This window comes from Nesoenas mayeri (genome assembly GCF_963082525.1).
Source record: "Nesoenas mayeri genome assembly, chromosome: 5".
In the NCBI taxonomy this organism is placed as follows: Eukaryota; Metazoa; Chordata; class Aves; order Columbiformes; family Columbidae; genus Nesoenas; species Nesoenas mayeri.
Window position 1 is genome coordinate 37,677,653 of NC_137548.1, and position 23,717 is coordinate 37,701,369.

Sequence of the window (23,717 nt, forward strand, 5' to 3'; positions counted from 1 at the left end):
CCTCCTCATCCCTCTTGGAAGGAGCAGCAGGTCAGGCCTTTTGCAGGAGTGGGGCAGAAGTCTGCATTTCTGGGGAACGGGAGAAAAGCTGAGGTCTTGTCTCCCCCTTCTGCTTGATAACAGCAAATCCCCTTAGCACAGTGGCTGCGATGCTGCAGCAGGACAGGCCATTGAGAATGGGCTGTGATGGATTTAAAAGAGCACTTTATTGCCTCGGCTAGGCAAGGCTTCTGTGGTTCTAGGTTCCCCTGACTGGAAGACAAGTCAGTGCTAGTTTAGCATGCAGGGGTGCCACAACTAATGTGCTCATGTTCATAAGGGTGTAGGGGTGAAGGAGGTGCTTCTGTGCAAATGTTATTTCTGTGGATATTGCTTTAGCATACTGAGAGTAATGTTGATCCCCTGCTTTCCTCTTTCAAACTGTAGAAGGAAGCAGTGCCATCTTTAACTACTCAAGACAAAAAGCTTCCTGGGCGGCACCTCTGTGACTCTTGTTTTCAGTATGGAGCCTGTGAACCCATATGGTTTTAACTTTGCATTTGGACCTTACAATCAGGCCAGTGGCTGTGTGCCTGCATGCTGAATATTCTGTAATCCATTGAATTAGTGCTATATGCCTAGCATGTCTATATTCATATAAACAGGAAGAAAAATGCCCCAAGGATGGGAAATGTGTTGTTTGCTCTCAGCCATAAGCGTTCCACTGTCAATTCTGTCTAATCTGCATGGTTCAAATGCAGTGGGTAGGGGTGGCGGGAAGCCCCGGAGAGTATTTGATACTTGTTTGGCATCTTTGGCACTGGTACTGAAATCCAGTCAACGTAATCGTTGCTCTTAAAATAAAGCTTAATATAAACAAATATTGTAAAGACCAGAGATGTATGCCCCCACTGCACTTCTATAAACCAGCAGGCTTGCTTCCTAATGTTCCCCAAGCTTTGTGTATTTCTCAGCTTTCAATAGAGGCCTTTCTGGTAGGATTTTTCACTACCCAGCTCTTCACACAGTCATCATGTTGATTTATTTTCAGCTCTAGTGTCAGCAGCCCAGTTTCAAGAGGAAAAAGAAATCTTTTAGCAGGCTGTCCTTTGTACGGTGAAAGATTGCTGCCACCCAAATACTCTGCCCACAGCCACGATTAAAGTCAGGAAACTGCCCTGGTGTAAACTTCCATGTACATCAGCCTAGGCTAAGCTCATTGCCTAAAGAGCATGTGTCAAGCTTTTCTATCCCACCATGCCATGATGGGACCATTTATTTAAAACCAAAACAAAACCAAAAAAAGAATTTTTGGTACTTATATAAAAATCCAATCAGTACCACTTTCATTTCATATGAGTTTGCACAATTGGGAAGCTGTATCTCTGCAATGACTCCTGCTTTCCAAGTTTCCTAAGGAGATGAACATCCTGAGTCCTCTCTTCAGGAATATCTGAAATTGTCTGGGTAATCTAACTTGACACTGGAAATGAAAGCTCTTTTCCAAGACAAAGGGATACTTTACAAATAGGGTTAATCATGGGACTAATTCATTTCCAGTCTTAACAACTGCCAAAGTAACAGGTGCTTATCCTGCATCTTCCTGGCCCAGGTTTGCTTAGAAGGTCATGTTGTAAAGAAAGGCTGGAGATGTGGCTATGTGATTTTTCTTAATGTCAGTCATGCCAATTTTAATGTCTTAATGTCAGTTTTCTTACTGGTGAGGCAAGCTTCACTTACTGCAGGCTCTTCTCCATCTTTGCCATAATGATGGCGGAACAGGTTCTGTATTTAAACACACTTGTTCCCTCTGTAGCCTCCCTCTTTCTGTTCCTTTACAGTGTTCAGCATTTCATCGTCCTGGGCTTTTATTTTACGGTTTGAACAAATGCATCCAATGATCTAAGGTAAATTTTTAAGTATCACCAGCAAAGCCTATGCCTGTTGCAGAGGGCAGGCTAGGCAAACAGCAAGCCGTACCCCCATGTCACTTGGCCCCATATATTGTCCTATGTATTTTCATTGATCAGAGAAGCAACGAGTAGGAGTTTTAGGGAAGGGAGGCAGTATTCCTCTTCATCTGTGGCAGCAGAGAGAGTATACTGGCATGCAATATACATCTTTAGTATCAGCATTAAAATATGGGACCAAATGCAGAGATGAGCCTTTCCAAAGTGCCAAGGGCTGAAAAAGCCTAACAGTGAGAGTCTTAAGGAGCTTCGCCTTCTGTAGGATATTAACAGAAAGAAAAAAAAAAAGGTTGAAAGATGATTTTGTATAGTCTGAGTATCTCCATAGGGACAAAAGCTCTGCATGCTCTTTAGTCTAGCAAGGAAGAACATGATTAGCTGAATATAAACAAACTTGTGATCAAAATTTCTTTAAAGCAAGGGCAATACTAAGGCAGAATGAAGTCATGAGGGAGGTGACAGATTCCCTCTCTCTAAGGCTTTCATCTTGGGCCTGATGCTTTTCAGAAGGACTTGCTTTAGTCAAACCCGAGTTAGAGTCCTAAGAGTAATTTGATTCACATTCTGTGAGTATAATATACAGGAAATCAGATTAGATGAGCCTGCAGCCTTTAGTCTGAATCTGGATATGAGGAGTGAAAACTTCTTGCATTTGCTGAGAGTCTTCAACACTTTACCTATTTATACTGCAAAGCTGTGACTTTGCAATTAATGTATATATTAGCTTTCTGGGGGGAGGTGTGGGGCAAGCATGGGGAGAAATCATGGAGAAATGCTACATTGAGCTGTGCTAAACTGCACACTTTATGCTTGGCACACACAAAACCAATCTAGTAGTAGCAAAGTGAGGCTGTACAACTTGGATTGCTGCAGGCCATGTAAGTAAAACCTGATAAGACTTTTTTTTTTATTGGACATGCTTAAAACAACCTTGTAATCCCTTATAGGTCTTGTCTCGTTTAAGCAAGTTCAAAGCTATTGACTTTAATTGAGTTACTCTTGCTTTACAATAATGTAAATGAGATGAGAACTTCCCTTCCTTGTGGCCCTGGTTTATATTACAGCTAAATAGCCAAGTAGACTTCATTTAGACTTTTGAAACAGAAAATCTCTGGTAAAATTCATTCTTAATTTTAAGTTTATGTGATAACTCCAAGGCACATCTTGTTACTGTATGTTTTCAAAGTAATTAAGGGAGCGCTTGTAGGAAATGGGTTTATTAGCCAGTGTTTGGTATCCTTTCTGAAAAGACGCATAGCTGAAATTGTTCATGTGTAAATCCTATATAATAGGAGCAGCACTTTCTAAAATTTAGACTCCACTTTAGTACATTGTAGTCTGTTTTCTAATTCAGACATACTCTTATTACATGGGACCTAAACTAAAAGAGAACAAGGGGGATCCCAGTCTGCGTTTCCCTGATTGGAAAAACTCTCTTCAGTCCTTGCCAAATCAGAAATTAATTTTAGTTGCCAAAATATGTGCACTATGGCTTCTTGCTTTATCAGCAAAAATATTAATGCCGTGTGGAATTTTTGTTTAAAAGGGCAGCTTACAACAGCTACCCTTGTCATGTAACACAGCAGCTGCATCCCTTCATTTTAAGTTGCCAATGGTTCCCCATGTAATAGCCCTAAAAAGTACTCCAGAAAATTGCCCCCGAGGTTCCCTTTCAGCTCTAGTTGAGCAGTTTGAAGCAGACAAGCACAGCTCAGCACATCTCTAGGGTGTTCTGAAGCCAAGCCATGTTTTAATAAAGATTGACACTTTCAAACAGTGCAAGGAAGTTAATGCCCAAGCCCTAGTGCATTTCAATTGAAGTTAGATACCAACTTCTCTTTGTGTTCCTCTGGAAATTCTAACCTAATTAAAGATATGGCAGCGTTTGTATAAGAGGAGGATCTTTGAACAGCCAATGAGCAGTGAAAGGAGATGATTTTTAAACGTTTTAAATGATTTATCTCACAATCTTCAGAAAAGTTGTGTTCAGAATAGTGTTTCATACACAACTTGGCTGGAGAAGAAGAAGAAATTGGGCCTGTAATAGGAGGTTAATTTAAATTTTAACTGTAGAGGAATTACGCATGCCTTGTAGCAAATTTGGGCTGTGTAGTACCCTTTTGTTTAGTCTGAACACAGTTTAGTTTTTTATTGAGTCTTTGGCTACAGGAAAGGGAGAATAATTAAACAAATACATGATCCTTTTGCAATTCCATTAGAGTAATCCTCTTTGATTCAAGACATGTTCCACCGTTACAGCTTTTGACTTCAGAACAGAAAACCACAAAGAACAACAAAAGGAGAGTAAGAAGTGGAAGAAGAGCAAGAACAATTCTGAATTTTACTTCAGTTTGTTAAACTCTTATTGTTTTCCACCACTCCCCCAGGCACCTTGGTGAACATTGTGAATGCTGTCATGGGCATTGATGGGCGGGTCTGTCCTGTCATTTCTTTAGCTTTGCTCTTGTCTATCCTTTGTTCAGGGACAGCACCAAGCAAGGTATACATCCTTGCAAAATATTTTCAAGTCATAGAAACTTACAACTTCTGTAGACATCCTACTACAAACATACCTTGTGTGTTCGGAGTGGGAGCTGGACTCAATTTTTTCTACTCTGTTGCATCTGCTAGCAGCTTCTTGTCCATCAGTGTTCTCTCATCCTGGAATAGCTCCCTCTGGTTTACAGTATCTGTTTATGGTCCTGTTAGGTGATGTTAGACTGGTCTTATTCCCCTTCTGTCCTTCTGCCTCAGCTGCTGTTGTTGCCTTGTAAAGTTTGTATTACAAAATAATAGGTTTTCTAAAGGTCTTCAAACAGGTGAACATCTGCTGTGTACTTCAGAGATTGCAGCCTTGCTTTCTGTCACAGCAGTATTTTGCACCAAGATTTTCTGTCACCGCTGCAGCACTGTGGGTCTGTGCAGCCTGTGCAGTGGGATGCATTGGAGCTGCAAGTGTGCGGGGAGCGAAAGATCAGCTTTGGTAGGAATGGACTTCAGTTTACTCAGTAAAATTTAGTTGGACATATTATGCTTTGATAGCACTGTTCTTTGGAGGGTAATGCGATTGCACGTGGTTTTCTATGTGAGTAATATCTGACATTTGCTGCTCTTGTATACTTTACCCTGTATACCTCCCCTTCTTCACTGCTCCTTCCCACTGAGTTAATTCCTTCTTTCTTGCAAGGGGCCTCAAGGGCTGGAAAGCATTACAGACTGCATGAAAAGTGCATATTCAAGCTGCCTATTTGGTATTTTGGCATATTCTGCTCTCTCTGCTCCAGAACTCACTGCAGCTGCAAAAGTACATGTCCATGTTTTTTTTCATAGCCTCTTTGCCTGCACCTCAGTTACACCAGATGAAATGATGGTGTTCTTTGGAATTGTCTCAACTGGAAAACAATATTGTTAGAAGTAGCAGTACCTCCAAGCATAAACCACCTAAGAAATAAGTATTCTCCTCCTATCAGTGAGCTGATAGCAAATAATCCAGGAGGAGGAGCAAAACCCTACTTAGAGAAGACTAAGTGCTTGATGCCAACAAATTAGTAAGAAAGGTGAGAGCACAAGTTCCCTGTCCTGGGCTGTTAATGACAGATCACACTTCTCTTTATTGTTGGGCTGTGGGTGGGCTTATGCTCCATAATGGAGCTAAATTTTGCTGGCTTATGTAAGGAAGCAATCCATCAATAGCAGGTTAGATTTGGAAAATCACCTTGCACAGAGTTCTTTGCTTCCCCAGCACTCATTCTTTAGGATTGATTGTTTTGCCATAGAGTGCTAAAGAGGAAGAATTTTAGTAAGCACAGCTGTAATATAGTCAACATGAGAAGACTGAGAAGGCTGCCTGCATTTTGGTAATGTCTGTCTTCACTAGGACTTACAAAGCTGCTACAGCACTGGAATGAGAGACTGGAATTCAGTGGGGGTTTATGTCACAGGTGTTAGTGCAAGAGATGTTGTTTTGCTGGGAGTTGAGAATGTATAGGGTAGCTTTGTTCCCTCTTGGTTTTTCTGATTCTGTTATGGTCTGAATGAGTAGAGAGGCAGCTCAACAAATCAACTTTGCATCTGAGGGCTGATTTATTTCTCTTGCAACAGCGATGGAGAGGTAATTGAGGGAAAATCTCCTGGAACACTCCTGCAAAGTCTGTGTTTACAGGACAATTAAAGCCCCCAGATTATTTCAGCTGACCTGGCAGCGATGGTTGTTGTCATGGCTCATCATCAAAGCTAGGTGGCTTAGCAGTGTTGTGAAGTTGCATCAATTCATGTTTCATGGATGGTGCATAGATGTCTTGTGTGGGCAGTCATCAAAGTCAAGATAGTTAGATATGGTGTTGTAACCTCAGCCTTCTTTACTGTATCATGTAATTTCATGAGCCAGGGAGATATAGCTGAACTGAGATGATGTGGCTGTGCTGGAATTCTGGATGATCATAAGAAAGGGCAGGCAACCAACTCAGGAACTGTAGTCCTGCTAAGCCAGCCAACAATAAGTGGTAAAAACTCAGAAATAGCTGTATCTTCCTTCATCCTACAATCACAGCAGTTAAATTAATTCCCTTTAGCTCCATTAGCATGCTGCAGTTTACAGCATGAGCTCTCAGCATGTTTGTAATGGCAAAGATTGATGTATCGTCACCTCATGAGTCAATGTATTTGTATTAGCCTGTGGATTTCCCTGATTTTCTTTATGGACATCCTGAAGAGAGCTATATTGCCTCTCTTGATAACTCGTAAGAGTTCCTTCTTGCTATGCCTCTGCAAAAGAGGCACTTCCAAGTCCTGCTTCTGAGTGTCTCTTCAGCAGGTACAGAGAAGCTTGTGGTCCTACCTGTTGTCTTTCTGCTGTTGGTTCTAAGATGCTCTGCTATTTTCTCCATTTCTGCCCCTCCAGTTGTGAGCCTTCAGGAAACAAAGGGCACACCAAGGTGCAGATGGGAGGAACCTCATATGCAAAAGCTCAGGTTTTATTCCTCTATCCCAGCAAAAGCAGAATATTGTTCCTTGAAATACAGAATTTCCCTGTGGCTGTTGGAAACCTGCTATTCTTCAAACGATAGCCAGCTCATTTCCAAAAGGGAGAGAAGCCAATGCCTGTGTTCATAAATGTCATAAAAACAAGCCACAGGATGTGTTTTTATTCTCTCCTGTCATCTTGGTCTTCACATACAGTTTCAAGGCTCTGAAAAATCCAGGCACTTCCTTCGTTTCCTGGAGAGATTTTTGCAATTTCTGCACGTCCATAGGTGGCTCCAGGGGCTTGCCTTGAATTTTGGCTCCCAAAACTAAGCCAGGCTTATTCCCAACCTTTTCTTTCTCCTCCACAGTGTTTGTCCCACTGTACATTGACCAGCTGCTGTGACTGAATGCCAAGCTGCTTCTCAGCTAAGAATTAAATTATGAAGGAGATAGCTTCAAGTAAAACCTAGGGAAAAATGTGCAGTTTGTTTGCCTCTCCCTACTGTTTGTGTTGACTTGTTGCAAGCATCCAGATGTCTTTGGGTAGGAGCTTCCTTTCTAAATCATATTATCATTTGTAAAAGCTATCAGAGAAGGTTAATGGTGATCTCTGTTTTCAACCTAAGCTCCAGTGCTTGCTTTCTGCATACTGCAGACTCCCTTTCACTAGTGATTTAAATTACCATGGCGGTAGGGTGGGGTTTGTATTTTTCAGGCTCTGTAGCTTCATTTTAGAGGCAAAACTGGTCATACCGTAAGGTAAAAATAATTTTCTCCCTTCCAGTTTCCAACAAAAACATTTTCAGTGACCATTTAAATATATATCCTACCAGTTTCTGAAACAAGGTTGGTGACAGTCTTAGAGTGCATTTTACAAGGTACCTGAGTTCATATTTCCCCATCAGCTAGAATGCCCCAAGCTCACATCAGAATCTGGCTGCCTGCAGCATCCAACTGTCCCCTCTCTCCTTGCTCAATAAGGAATTTAGGCAGTAGCTGGAGATGTATCCTGGAATAAGTCAGAGCAACCAGTGCCAGTGTAGCCTGTCTGACTACCTATTCACTAATTTCCATGCACTGAAATGCTTTATTTGTGGGAGGAAAAAGGCTCAAGTCTTAGCATCATTTTAGATTTCTCTGCTGGCATGCTTGTCACATGGAAAAAAGATGGACTAGCTTAGTGCAATTCTTAAAGAATTCTTCTTAAAAGAGAGTTTCTACCTCGGTTCTTGGTATCACTGAAGAATAATCCCTTTCCTACTGCTGCTGCAAAGCACCAGACACCACTTAAATGGTATGACATAACTCTGCCTATTCAGTGATGGCTTTCTGTTGAATTGCAGCATTCTCTATTTGTGCATCTTAAGCTGTTGCTTTTCCTCCTCCTCTCTGATGTTGTTTCTTGTTGGGCACAGAAAGAAAATGTGATCCAAATAATGTCAAACTTGTAATATCCCAATGAGTAAGAAATGAAGCAAACTGAAGTTGCCAGTTCCATATTATTGCTTTCCATGGATTTGTGGTGCTTGTCTGCTGTGAAATTCTTGTGTATAAATCAACCATGTGAAAAGCATTAAATATGCTGAAAATACAGCCCAGGAGTTCAGATTGTATAAATAGATACAGGAAGAATGTTGCATCTTGCCAAGGACATTTTCAAATAACGAATGTGTCTTGCATTACATGAATTTGTTCTTTTTCTGAAGTCCCAATGTTGCTATCACACAAACCACCATGACAGCTGACACTTGAAGGGGGGAGCCCAAGGGTCAAAAGGACCATGGAGATTGCCTCTTGCCCTCTAAAGGGATTAGGCAGAGTTTCAGCAACTGATGTGAGGAGAACCAGAGCTACTGAGACTATCAGTCTCCAGAAATCTTTGGCACCACTTGTTAATGCTAAATGAGATGTTTAGAAAAAGTTCATCTCTCTCAAAAGAGCCTAGCTAGAAGGAGGAGATTGTAAGTCCTGCCCATTTTGCCTCCTTTAAAAGTGGCTTAGTGCATGTCTGACTAGGTGAGCAGCTCTGGCTCCTCAGCACGTGCTTGACGGTGTTGGTGAGAGCAGCCCCTTGTTGGGGACTTGTGCTTCCTCTGTTCCAGGTTCTCTGAGCCAGACCCCAGCCACACTCTGGAGGAGCGAGTGGTACACTGGTACTTCAGCCAGCTGGACAACAACAGCAGCAATGACATCAACAAGCGGGAGCTTAAGCCTTTCAAGCGTTACGTAAAGAAGAAAGCCAAGCCCAAGAAATGTGCCCGACGTTTTACTGACTACTGTGACCTCAACAAGGACAAGTCAATCTCGCTTCAGGAGCTGAAAGGGTGCTTGGGAGTCGGCAAGGAAGGAGGTGAGTGCCTTTTCTTCCCCACTGCACAAACATGAAAGACTGACATGGATTTATAGCAAACTCAGGAATCAATTTCCTCCCAGGTGATTCAAAAGTGCCACAGTTTGTGTGAGAAAATGAGCGGGATTCATACCCTGCCATGCAAATGTAGTTCGTTATTTGTGTTACGATTCTGTCTTGTATCACTTATCATGGACCTTTGTGCTAAGCACTGTACAGAAACGGGGCAAAAAGATGAGCTTGCCCACAACCCTGCTTGTACTGTAGAAGTCCTTGGAAACCATAGTTCAGATCAGGTCCCTTCTGACTAATACACTGCTAACACTATTCTGTTGTCTCAACCATGTAGGTTGGATGATGTATGAGCCAGCACAGACCCAGTCCTTCCCCAAAGACCCTGTTGACTAACAGAAATAATATTTATTTTAGATGCTAAATCCAGCATGCAGGGAAGTGGATGATGCAAAGAGAACAACTCAGAAAGTGCAGGATTGACCTTTTTCAGAGTGAAATTGCACTTAAAGATTGAGGGAGAAATAGGGCATATGAATAACATTTTCCTTTCTGTTTAGTGCCTGAGCAACCAACCCACCCTCCTTCCCTTTCTTCCTCTTTCATCTTCACCTCATCTTCTGTTGGGACCTAGACCAAACTAATATTTTTGGAAATTTTACAAATTGAAACTGTTCAACCCAAATTCAGTAATTGATCAGTCATTCTTTACTGTGGGCAGACTTGCTTGGCAGGAGAAGGCAAACAGGGAGATTCCAGGGGACTAATTTCCTGTGCAGGTGTTTTGGCTGTGCAGACTGCTCTTGTTATAACCGTCGTGCCAGTTGGGAAGGGTGTGTAGGTCCTTTCTCCAGGCTTAACCTTTTCTTAGTTCTTTCCTCAGGTTTAGTATGAGTGGGAAGGGAGTCAGTGCATCTGGATGTTGGGAAGTTGCCTTTTCTAGGCGCTTTGCAAGCATCTTAGTTATCATAATAAGCCTATAGCATTACTTGTCAGCTGTGAGAAGCATTTAGCTTCCCTAGCTCAGTGGAAGTTTTTTTTTCAGTCATTGGTACCTTACTGAGGAATGACATACAAAAATAGAAACCTTCTTCCTTAATTTTATTACTTTCCCCGTAAGATGAATATGCCAAATAAGTTTTATTGCCATTTGGCCTGGAATAAGACTTTCTGGAATCTGCTGCCTTGGCCAACCGACCATTCAAAATTTAGTTTATGGAAAGGAAAAAAAAAAAAAAAAAGAGAAGAAAATGTGAATCTTTGAGCACATGTGAAGGGGAAACAAGGCAGCAAGACATTGTTGTGAGTCTCTGATTGCCCAATTATTTCCTGAGAACATAGCCTTAACCTCTCATGGTTTCTTCTGTTGTATGATGACAGGATTGTGTGCAAAAAGGGGCTTTGACCTGAGGGAGAGTCCTTTAGAGGTGCAATAAGTGAGTTTGTGATGGATCTCTTTTGAGAAGTCATGAATTAGTGAGGTGGTAGATGATGATTGCTCTGTTTTCTATTCACAATAACTTCTAAATTAAGAAATAAGCAGTAGCTTACCCCTTCTCCAGCTTTCCCTTATCCTGATCATGGGTGCATGTAGTCAGTCAACTAGTCCATGTATTTGCTCTGCCTCTTTCTCTGTACCATGGCCTCCAAACTTCTGCTGGGGCTGAGGTCACTGTGGGTCCAAGCCAAGAGCTAGTTGGGAACCTCTTTGGCATGCTTTCAGTTGTAAACTCCCAGTCAGGTAAAACCAAAACTTTTCATGGAAATGCTTCTGTTTCAACAAAAGTTTTGTTGGAAAGGTTTTTCTGGTCTGTATTGGATGAGGAAGGGTTGGATGGAGGCAAGGAAAGTCATCATTTCCCCTTGATGAATTTCACTACAAATGAGCTTGCCTCAGATGTTCCAAATCCTGGTGGGGTATCCAGCAGTGTAAAGACTAAAAGGAAGTAGGTCATCGTTCCAGGTAAGTGTGTCCCCTGCTAGGCACACTGAACAGTTGTCCTGATTTTGAAACTAAAATTTAATATAAATTTTGTAGGGTTTAGGGTGCTGAGGAGGCTTCTGCATTTTTGTCAGTGTTCTGTCTTTTTCATTGGTTGGTCTGGTTTTTTTTTTTGTTTTGTTTGTTTGTTTTGTTGGTTGCATGTTTTTGGGGTGGTGTTGGTTTGTTTGTTTGTTGTAGGTTTTTTGTGGTGGTGGTGGGTTTTTTTTTTTTGAGTGGCCAGTTCCATCCAAACATGGAAATAATGTCACTTGAAGGAAGCACAGGGTGTAGCTAAATCAGTACTGTTATATACCTCTTGGGCACTAGATAGTCTAAATGAATAAGATTTTTGTGGGAGAATTCAGCTGGGATATTCATATGGACAAACCTGAATCTGAACTCTTTCCAGCTTAGCATCAACTCTATCTGAGAGGCATAGTTCTGTGTTCCCTCCTCAGCAGGTTCTTGATGCCTGTGGTAATACGTAGTTGCTGCCAGCCAATGGTTCTTCAGTGTGGAAGACAGCTGTCCAGTCTGCCAGTAACCCTTCCACTTTTCCATCTTTATGATGACCCAGAAAGTGGATGGGGAATTTTGCTGGGTCTGGTGGCCAGTTTGCACACCTCTTGCACCTCTGCTTAAACCAGATGTGTTTCCATCAGGGGCAACTCAGATGGAAAAATGCCATTCCTGGATCTCAGAATGGAGTAGCCACAGAGAGCCAGCCTTTGAGGGCTTGTGGAAGCCTGCAAATGGTGTTTTAAACAGGGGCAGAACAGGCAGAGAGGGCTTGTAGCTCAGGGTACACCAGGAGCAGTCTTTGCCATCATTCGATCTAGGATTGTCTGTTTGAGGAACTGTGGAAGGAAAACAGACTGATTTACAGCCTGTTAAAAGTTAGCATTCGTCAGTGCAGTCTGCGCAGCCTGAGTTAAGGAAGGAACCATCTGTGATCAAAGAATAAATTTAGCTCTATGCATTAGTCAAAAGGCAGGGTCCTTGAGAGGATATAGACATGCACTGTAAAGCTTTGCTGGAAAGTTACTAGACCCAAGATTAATTGGAGTTCACTGATCTCGGAGAGGAGGACTGCAGATCTGAGCAAGGCTTATACTAGTTTTGCTGGCTGCAAAATGCTGGACTGGAGTTTTACCTCTATATTCTTCCAAATTCAGAAGACAAAGTCAGCATTTTGTGAATGCCCAAAGAGGAGCTAAGGGATTAAGCAGCAAAGTGTCCCTCCGCCAGCTGACGGGAAGTTTCCTTGTGCCAGTTCAGATCCTGTGATTGCTTTGCCATCCAAAAGTTTGTCAGATGGTAGGTGTTGGGTGCGTTTCACAGGCCATGAGGACTTCTGTGGCGGAACACAGCCACCTCCTGTGCCAACAGCCAGCTACCAAGAGCACAGTTAAAAACAAGATCAACATGTCTCAATTAAAAGGAGGAGTGAAGAGAAGGGTGTGTGTGTAATTAAACAGCATGTCACTTTCTACTGGAGCTGAGCAAATACTACAGAAGAAGGAAAAATAATCATAGAATAGTTTGAGTTGGAAGGGACCTTTTAAAGGTCATCCAGTCCAAGCCCCCTGCAATAAGCAGGGACATCTTCAACTAGATCATGTTGCTCAGAGTCCCATCCAGTCCAGCCTTGGATGTTTCCAGGGATGGGCCATCTACCACCTCTCTGGGCAACCTGTGCCAGTGTTTCACCAACCTCATAGTAAAAATGTTCTTCCTTATATGCAGTCTGAATCTCTCCTCCTTTACTCTAAAACCATTACCCCTTGTCCTGTCACTACAGCCCTGCTAAAAAAGAAGTCGGTCCCCATCTTTCTTTTAGGCTCCTTTTAAGTACTGAAAGATAATAAGATCTCCCTGGATCCTTCTCTTCTCCAGGCTGAACAACACCAACTCTCTGTCTGTCCTCACAGCAGAGCTCTTCCAGCCCTCTGATCATTTTTGTGGCCTCCTCTGGCCCCTCTCCAGCAGGTCCATGTCTTTCCTGTGCTCAGGGCTCCAGAGCTGGACACAGGACTCCAGGTGGAGTCTCACCAGAATGGAGCAGAGGGGCAGAATCACCTCCTTTAACCTGCTGGCCATGCTCCTTTTGATAAAGCCCAAGATAGAATTGGCTTTCTGGGCTGCAAGCGCACATTGCCAGCTCATGTTCAGCTTCTCATCCAGTAGTACCCCCAACTCCTTCTCCTCAGGGCTACTCTCAATCCTTTTGTCCCCCAGTCTGTACTGATACCAAGATTTGCCCCAACCCAGGGGCAGGACCCTGTACTTGGCATTGTTGAACCTCCTAAGGTTCACATGGGCACAGTTTTGAGCTTGTCCAGGTCCCTCTGGATGGCATCTCATCCCTCACTCATGTCAACCACACCACTCAGCTTGGTGTCATCTGCAAACAGAGTGAGGGTGCACTTGATCCCACTATGTCATTAATAAAGATATGAAACAGCACTAGTCCCAATACAGACCACTGAGGGACACCACTTGTCACCAGTGTCCATCCAGACATTGATCCATTGACAACTACCCTCTGGATGTGACTATCCAACCAATTCCTTATCCACCAAACAGTCTACTCATCAAATCCATATCTCTCAAATTTAGAGAGAAGGATGTTATAGAGAACTGTGTCAAAGGCCAGACAGGCAACATCCATAGCCCTTCCTTCATCCATTGATGTAGTCACTCCATCATAGAAGGGCAATAGGTTGGTCAGGCAAGACTTGGCCTTACTGAAGCTTTGCTGTCTGTGTTGAATCACTTCCCTATCCTCCATGTGCCTTAACATAGCTTCTAGGAGGATCCGTTCTATGACCTTTCCAGGCATAGAGGTGAGGCTGACAGGTCGATAGTTCCCAGGGTCCTCCTGTCTACCCTTCTTAAAAAAATTGAGTGCAATGTTTCCTTTTTTCCAGTCACCAGGGGCTTCATCTGACTGCCATGACTTCTCAAATGTGGAGAGTGGCTTGGCAACTGTATCTGCCAGTTCCCTTAGGACTCTGGGATGCATATTGTCAGGTCCCATATACTCATGTATATTCAGGTTCCTCAGGTGGTCACAAACCTGATCTTCTCTTACAGTGAGAGTGACTCTTCTCCCCCAGTCCCTGTCTTGTAGTTCATCCACTCGAGAGGTGTGGGAAGAGAGCTTGCCAGCGAATGGACAATCTAAGCAGCAGGTTTTGTTCAGTGATGTTTGGGACCCTTCTTATTGGCATCCTAAGAAGTGACTGATTCTCTGCATGCTTGGAAGGCTTTTGGGAATGAGGATGCTCTGTACTACTGCCTCTGGACTGGTGATGGTAGAAAGCTTACAAGAGTCTGAGAGGCTATGAGAAAACCGTAATCAGGTAATGACTGAGTTAATAAAAGTGAATTCAGAGAGTATCTACTTACTACTTAGATCAGAATGTAAACAAGCTCCACTGGTGCAGTGCTTGGTTTTATTTGCCTTTTTCAGATATCTCACTTTGGCCCTCAATAGAGATGGTGTAGTTTGTCACCTTTAATCTTGAAAAAAGTTACTGATGGTTAGTATGAAACAGAACTACAGTACTGTGTTGAGGACACAAGATAGGGCTCATGGTAACATGTTTCCTGCTCCCCCCTCAAAGGGGAGAGCTTTGCTCAGTAAGTCTGAGGAATCATTTCTACCTATAAAAACTGCTGGGGTTTCCTTGGGGCTTTTCCTTTTGAAATACACCTAGCCTAACCTAGTGTGGCCGGAATTGCTACCCGAAACAGTGTACTTATAAGGCTGAGCAAATACTCTGAATTATGAAACTTTGTGAATGAAAGGGTGTTACCTTATAATACCCAAAGGTTTCCCAGGTATATGTTAGTAACCTGCTCTCTCTATCTGCCATACTCCTTCCTCTCTTTCATGTCACCTTTATGCTTGGTGCAGTGTTGCTTTGGTGGGGTTTGTCTTCTGTAGGTGTTGGTGGCTGGCCTGTGACTGTATTGAAGGCAGACAGCTGAAGGCAATACTCTCTGCCTTTGGAGTGACAGGTAATGAGCTCCAGGCTGGTTTCCCAGGATGGATCTATGGGGCCAGCCCCACAGAAAGCCCAGAGTCCCACCAGGCTGCAGCAAAGGGATGCTCTGCCTAGCCTGGAACACCTCTGCCTTTTGCATCGACTCACCTGGAGCTCCATGCCTCTTTGCCAAGACAAATATGTCTCATTCACAGCAATGCACAGTGATCTTAGCTGCACTGGGTGCAAAAGGTGGAGGTTTTTTGGATATTTCCCATGGATGCTGGCAGCCAACAGGACCAGGCTGTGCATGGCCCAGCAGCACCTTTTGTGGGCCCATCACTGAGAGCGGCCTGGGCTCCATGGCTTGTGAAGCACATGGGTTTTCATTGAGAGTCTCAACTAGCTCTGGAGGAATCTACCTGTTGGCAAAAGAGCTCTGCTTTTTATACATTGGTGCAGAAATAAGTGAACAACAATGGTGCCTCTGATCTCGCCAGGGTAGACAGCTGATATGACCCTGGTGTAACTTACTGTGTTTATACAGTTTCTCGTATCAACAATCCCTAAAGCCAACAGATTCTGCATTGCGATCCATTTGAAACTCAGCCACTGCCACCTTTCTTGCCCCATCTCTTTTCCTTTCCAGTGGTTCTACTTCTGTCCTGCAGCCCAGCTTCCCATCTCCTGGGGCTGCCCTGGTCTCACTCCTGCTCTCCAAGCTCCTCAGCATCTTGCTTTTGCACAGAGCTACATTTGCTTTATCTGTGAGAGTGAAAAGCTCTTAATGTGGAAAGCAAGCTGTGCAATCAGGTCAGATACACGCACAAATCAAAGATGAGTCTTAGATTGGGCTGCACTGGAGGGAGGCAACAGGCTTACTGCCTCTGGCTGGGAGCAGGAGTTCCCATTCCAGCTAATCCCTCATCTGAAATCAGACCAAGCAGCTAGCAGGAAATGTAATGTGCTTTCTGGAGCTCCTGTAATCCCTGAGCTGTCTGTACCCAGTGCATAGTAGTAACAGGATTATTGTTGAGGTGAGAGCCCTTGTCATGAGCTCCATCTGGTGTAGGGTGCGTGTGCCTGTATCTCATGATGCAGTCGCAGCTTTGCAGTCTGTCCCTGCCATTTGGCTGGATATGAGTTCAGATCTTTGATTTTAGACACCTGCTTGATTGTTTGGTCCAAGCTAGAGATTTAGTAAACTTGGGCTACCTGTATTGCCTGCACCTTCACTTTTCTGCCTACTTCCCCCAGCCCTGACTACATGACATTATTTTGCTTGCTGTTAGCAGAAAATGTTTAGGGAAATTTCATGATACTACTTGCATCCTTCCTTTCTTACTCTTCATCCTTCCACAGTTTAGTTTCACCTTGTTATTGTTGCCTCTTGCCCACACAGAATCTATGGATTTTATGACGTTCAGGTACTACAACACCAGGTATTTAGCATCTCACATCTCAAGCTTATTGATCTGATTCTTGCATGTGAATCTTAAGGCGTGCCGGCAGGATTTCCTGTGTGCACACAGAAGAGCTCCTCTGAACCTGTCATCCGGCAGCAGGCAGTGGGGAGGCTCCTTTGTCATGCCAGGGCATTTATTGCCTTTAACATGGTTCTTGGATTTTACAGGTAGCCTGAGCAGTTTCCCCAGTGGAAAAAGACAAGGCCTTAACCCTTTCAGTGAGTATCTTGTCAGAATGTTTCCTTTTTTTCTATGATAACGTGTCCCAGAATTCCTTCTCCCCTGCTCTCCTATGTTCACAAATATAAATATAGAAACAGTTGGAAACCAAAGTTGTTAACAAGAGGTGTGAATATAATAGTATGCAGCTCCACTGCATCATTTCAAAGTTCAGCACTGTGTGTTCAGCTGGGGCAGACAGCGTACTGCTAAGGAATTAGAACAGGATATAGCAGCTATGGGAGAAACACTCCCCTACTCTATTCTCCCTACTTCTAGCAAGCAATGTTTTAGGTGATTTGTTGTGTTTACATTGCATTACTCTGTGGACAGATTCCCATGAAGATTCTTCTCTATCCCAGTGAAGGTCTGCTCTCCTCTGTATTTTGTGGCAGTAAATGGTGTAAAGAACAACTTTTATTTGTTTTGCTTTTAGGCCTGCTTGCCTCATTGTTTCATTTGGATGCTTCTCATTTTGAACTGTGAGAAACAGGAAGCAGTTCTCCCCTGCCTGTGTTTCACATGCCATTTGTTGTTCTGTAGCCCTGCAACATACATCTGGTTAGACTCCTTTCTGTGTAAACACCTAGGCTTAATAACAGAAGCCCTCCCATACCTCTTCTATTCTCCTTACCTTTCTGGGTGTCTTATCTGGTCCTCATGAAATGAACTGAACAGAGAACTGAAGATAAAGAACAGCTAAGCCTTATACATTGATGTAGTGATGTTTCCTGGTATGTCATCCATTCTGAGCACGTATTTGATTTTTGTCTGCTGCTAACAGCTGAGCAGAAGCATTCAAAAAATTGTGTACCGTGGCTTCAACCTCTTTCTTAGTCATCTGAAGTGCTTAGTGTAGGATAGGTCATACCCACTTCCTACTTGTGCTGCTTTGCATCTATAGACATTGAAGTCAATTTGCTGTTTTTATGAGCTGGTCATTGAGCACTGTGAGCACCTTTTGCAGAGCTGTACAGTCAGTTTCAAATATGACTATCTGGAATAATTTTGCATTTGACAGTAGTCACGCCACATGGCAGGACATGTTGATTAGCACTGATCCCGGTGAGGCTTGTTTGTTAGCCTTTCTCATTTCTGAAGACCATAGTTCTGCCTTCTCTTCACTGTGTTTACACCTGTAATTAATGCGCAGAGCTCTCGCTCTGATATCATGAGAGCTTTGGTTCTTTAAGAACCTTTGAGGGGCTTATCAAAAGCTTTCTGGTGAAACAAGCTTGGAGGAGTGTATGTCCATCTGAAATGCCAAGCAGCAACCTCACACCATCCACTGGAACACTAACAGTTCATCAGGGTCCTGGGACCCCCAGTATGCTGTATCCCTGCCACAGATGCAGTAGCTTGGTGGGCTTCAGAGCACCTTGTGCAGGCAGTTCTCCAAGAGCCACTGAGCGGAGAGACAGCTGCCCTGTGCTGTGGCAGAGCTGGGGAGAGGCAGCTTGCTGTTGCCCTGCATGCCTGCCTCCTGCAAGGCTGGCCAGCCTGCTGGGGAAAGCAGCAGCTGCCTGCGGCACCAAGGGCTTCTGCATCAGCCCTGGCAGGACAGAGAGAAGAGGGAGAGATGTCGGACCAGTTTATTCCCCGGACTGCTCGCCCGTTTCCAAGGAGGGGGAGGGAAAGTGGTGGTTTGTGTTTAAAAATACGTCAGTCCCTAGGGCTCTGTGTGACTCATTCAATGCTTTTTTCAGCCAGGCTGTCTCATGAGCCCCTGGTTGTTTTCAGCCTCACAGCTTACTCTGGGATCTCAGCCTTCTGGGGCCATGGCTGCAGCAGAGGCTGTACTGTATCTTTATCAGTCAGGTGCCCTTTTAGTTTTAGTATGCCTTTTTTCCTTACTTTCCCTGCTTCTGAGTTGTTTGTTTGTTTGTTTTTCCTCCTTGCCACCCCATCCTTTCAGTAGGTCGCCTGGTGTAGCAGCAGAAGACAGGAAGGGAAGGCGGGAGCCAACCCAAAGGAAAGGAAGATCCAGCGACAGACGGACAGACACCTTACTGCTTGTGAGCAAGCATGCAGCATCAGCAACATCCAGTGTAGCAGAAGTGGCACCCAGAACGTTTGCACTTTTTAATGATTGATTTGGGTTTGGTTTTAATCGCTTTTCAATGCCATTATCTAATAATTTGGAGAGTAGGGGGGAAGCAGGATCATGAGTTTTTGAAATTGGAACAGCTACTGATGACATACAATTGAGTTCACTGGGACTCAAAGAAAGAGAATTTTATATACTGTATATAAATATATATGTAAATTGTACAGTTGTCTTGTACAGGGCTTGGAGTCACTATTCTGTTCCTCCCTTTGCTTTTGAAGGCTCTTAGTATTAGAGGCACACTTTGCATGTAATGGGTTACAGTAATGTTTTCATTTCTGCCACCAAACCATTATTCAGTTGCAAACCTTAACATCCCCTTGCACAAAGGAGCAAGTATATCAGCATGACTTGTGCTTGCAGATATGCACACAGTACCAAATGCTTCTTGTGAGCAGCTGAACTCCTTATTTTCTTACCATAAAGCCCTGCGCAACCCACAGGCAATCGGGCTTGGAGAGAGCACAGATTTCACCTAAGTATTGGTGCACTGCAGAGCTGCTTAAAGTAGGCATAGAAAAGGGTTGGATTAAGGACATAGAAAAGTAGTTTCTGCACCTTTTGCAAGCTGGGCAGAAAAGAACTGCAAATGCATTACTATCCAGGCTCAGAAGACATGCTTAGCAAAGATGTGCCAGGCCTTGGGAATCTAACACTGTAGGGAGGACATGGGAGCCATAGGCCTAGTAGAATCAGTGGACTGAAGTCTTGCATCCTCCTCTCTGATGAAGTGCTCATCCATGTGTTGTTCAATAAAAATATTGAGAAGCCTGCTAAAAGCAGCATCAGCCTGCCTGTTTCTTTGCTGAACTGCAAAGGACTTTTTGTTAGTGCAGAAAGACACAATCATGCTGCTGATCTCCAAGAGTCTGGTTTTACTTATGTTTCAACACTACAGCTTGGGCCATGCTGACAGGTCAAGGACTGTCTGCAATGACTGTCCTTATCTTTGGTGGTTGTGCACCGCAGGCTCCTCTCCTACCCTAAGCTAGGCAGGCACACCACTGTGTATCCACCCAATTCACTGTTACCGGTACCTCCTGTGTTATCATGCTCCAATGTCACATTACTGTAACAGTGAAGGCTTGCGTTGTGGAGACTGGTCTCTTGGAGGCCACAGGGCTTGTTTCAACTACCAGCAGGTTTTCCAGAGTTGTTCCTTATTTATCTCAGATACAATTGTAAAGTCAACAGTGGGGCAGGGACACCCGTATCTGCAGTCTTAGGTTTGGGCAGAGTGTGATGTGACACAGTATTTTTGCTTTGTGCAGTTCCAACCGTTGGCAGCACTTACCCCTTTATAGGAAATGTTCTAAGCAGCCTCCTACTTCAGAGCTGGCAATCCTTGTGCCACTTGTCTCTGGACTAAGAACCTGTAGTTGGAAGTGATGACATGCCATGCTAATATGCGATAACACCAACTATTGCTTATAACAGCATTGTGTTACTGTAGAGACCAGCCTAGTCCCTTGAGGCTTTGTTGCTTTGGTAAAAGCTGTTGCAACACAGCATCTTCACTCTGTGACATGTCATCGTGGTGATCGCTTGAGATAAACACATCACAGCAGGAGTGTCCTGATGCAGTAAGTTAGTGCCTTGTTGACAAAATTGGAAGTTTAAAAAAAACCCTTTCTATAAATAACTGTTTAAGAGTAGTAATAATTCTTCCTCTGGGAAGCAGATTGGAGTTAAAGCATTTGGCATGGTTGAAGACACCTCTGGTAATCTCTAAAGTATATATCATACCACCATAATATGAAGAAGCACTGTTTTTAGCATGAGAGGATCCTGCTGCTAGAATGTCATGGTTTCTCACATACGATGTATGTGGCGTTTTTGGCCTGCAAGCTCCCATCTTCTTGATTGCATCTTCTCTTTTTTAAATGCTTGGGGAACATCATTTGTGTGTTGAAATGATTTGGTTTAGTGTATAGTTAAAATGTCCCTTTCACTCATTAATCCTATTGTAGGAGCAAAGAAAGAAATCCAACTGTATAAAAAAAAATATCTTTTTTTAATATGGTAGTTTTAGGAATTAAAAGCTCTGGCTGCTGGTGGTGTTTTGTTTTGTTTTAATGTATAGTTGCATCCAGCAAAAGCAGCCACGTGGATGCCCACAGGAGTTCTGTCAGCTAGCTGCTGGGGCCAGGTGATGCCCCACAAGATTGCTGGGAGAGTGCAGAGCTGCTAAAAGTCGCTGCATCTTTTCTTCTGGAAAACCAGCCAGCCATGGCTCCTGCCTGTCACATCAATCTTCCTGCAGCCCTCCTATTTCTCGTCCTTGTGTCTTTCTCCTCCAAAAGGCCTGTGTTCACATGTACTTAGCAATTAAAATTGGGTCAGTTCTTCAAGGAAGCCAAACTAGGGGCGGCTGTTGATGTCAGCTTTGGTATTGGTGGGTACTCATATTGCTATGCTAGAGCTGACTTTATGGATGGATTGGGGTCCAAGCATTATATTGCTTTCCTCTTTACTTTTACGAGATAAGTCCAAGTCACCACGTTCTGACTTGTTGGGTTTGCATGCACCTCTGAGCAGGTTCTGGAAACACTTGTACATTGGCATGTAAGACCCACCAAGCATAATTGTGTGATGTCCAGATAGAGGCTGGGTTACTTGCTCTGGGTTTGTGTGTTGGAAGATTGTGCAGACAGTACTGGTCCCAATTCATATAACACATCCTGTAAGCTGTGCAAACTGTCTGCACTCGTCAGAAGAGAGCAGGGCCTCTTCCCTCATTGCTTTTATTGCCAAATAACTGGCCGGTCCACCTGGCTGTTAGGCCAAACGTGTCCTTATCTGGCAGCAGTAAGGATGTTCTGCTCTGCCTTGCATCGGTAGCATCCTGATGAAGCTGGGGATTGGGGAGTGTCAGTGTTGTGCCTGGAAGCAGACCTGGGCAAGTCTCTCCTCATCCTTCAAGTCCTCCTGGGCCTCTCCAGCTCTACTTTGAATGACAGCTGAAAACAGCTTGGACAGAGAAGAGAACCAAGGGCTCCATAATGCAAGTCATCTGCTCTTCCTGCCAGAAGTAAAAATCTTTCATTTTTATGCTGAACCTCCAAGGGCATAATGTGTTGGAGGGAACTGCATTATAGTGGGATTCATCTGTGTGAAGGTACCACTTTCCATGGCCTGAGTTTATATTGAACTTACCCTGCCCCAGCGCATTTCTGCCTATGGCATTGTCTGTTAGACTGAAAGGCATCTGTTTGGTTTTGGTTTTGTAATAAAATAGATAACTTTTGCTCCAGTGTCTTGTGGTCGTTTCTTGTCGAATTTTTATTTCCAGAACTTCTCTCTTCCACATAATGTTTTGTTACCTATGCAGTGCCATAGCAGAGGGAAAGGGACTCTTCTGCTCCCAGAGTCATGTGTCAGTCTCTGGCTGGGATCTGAGGTCCCTGGATGTTTCTCTCCTGTGTGTAAGCCTCCAGGTTGAATTGAAACATGCTCCAGAGTGCTTCTCTGCAGTCTGATGACAGCTGCCTGAATCTGCCCAGGCTGCTTTGGAAGACTGTAAAGCTCTGTTGGGAGAGTAGAGGTGACTGCAGGAGGTGGGACACACAGCCAAGGGGGATCTCATAGTACAGTCTCTCTAAACCAGAGACAGAAGTCAGGCACTGCACCTCCCATCTCCTCATCCCCACTCACCTTGGGAGCCTTCGTACTTTACTTCTGCAGGTCAGGCCTCACTGTGTGGGAGCCTGAAATACTATCTTCTAGGTGTTGTACAAAACTTTTTAATCCTCAGGGGTGACAAGCAGCAAGCTATGCTGGGAAGCTGCTGCTATTGTAAAACATGCTTTTTCCTGGCCTACAGGAAGGTCCTGTTCATCCGAGACTGCAGCATCAAGTCTGTGACAGAGGAGGCCACACACCCTTCCCATCAAGCAGATTTGACTAGTTTTCTCATCCCTGTCTATGTCATTTTACTTGATCACTTGTAAATCTCTTGCAATTAATATTGCACATTGAAGGGGAGGCAGTTGCAGTCTCAAAGTGACATTTTCTGCTTGTATGGAAGTCACAGGATGGCTTGTTCCTAAATGAGTGGAGAGGGTATCTGCTAAGGCTGTTGTCTTTATATGCAAGTTCAATAATGAAAGAAAATGCAGGGATGAATGACAGCCAATGTTGATTTGTCAAGAATAAAATGGCAAACAACTAATTTCCTTCTATTACCAAGGTAACAAGCGTTGAGGCTAAGGGAGAAGCAGTTGTTATCATCTCTGGAGTTCTGCGACACTTAATTAAAAATGGGAAAAGAATTTTTTTTTAAGAGCAATTATTTGACTGTTTCCTGTTTCTGGGGTCAACATACGGTACTCTGAGAGGCCTTCACCCTTCCCTGGTGGTGCAGTTGTTCTATTAGCAAGTCAGAAGAACTACAATGAGCTTGCTTCTTTCTTTGCTTCCAATAGTGATATTGCTAGAAGGCTTTACCTCCTCCCCGACCTGTTCCCACCTTGTCTTTGACATAACAAAATCCACATTCGGAATGCTGACCTCCTGACTTCTCAGCAGCCAGCCCTTGCAAGCCATTTTCAGGCAAAATAACTTGGCAACCTTCCAAAAGCTGGTATTAAATTGGACAGCAGGATCTGCAGAAGCGGTGCTCCTTGGTTTAGAAAACATGTTGGAAACAAAGCAGGTTAAAAAAACAACACCTC

General features: G+C 43.7%; 1 protein-coding gene across 1 annotated transcript in view; it reads left to right on the forward strand.

The window, feature by feature from the left end:
• SMOC1 (SPARC related modular calcium binding 1) overlaps positions 1–9,672 on the forward strand; it is a gene marked incomplete at both ends in the record, with an annotated part of 119,192 nt that extends 109,520 nt beyond the window's left edge. The window contains 2 exons of the mRNA XM_080345252.1: positions 9,017–9,264; positions 9,614–9,672. Of these exons, the coding sequence (XP_080201378.1) occupies positions 9,017–9,264; positions 9,614–9,672 (307 nt within the window). The remainder of the gene's footprint in view (positions 1–9,016; positions 9,265–9,613) is intronic.
• Between the last annotated feature and the right edge of the window lie 14,045 nt (positions 9,673–23,717).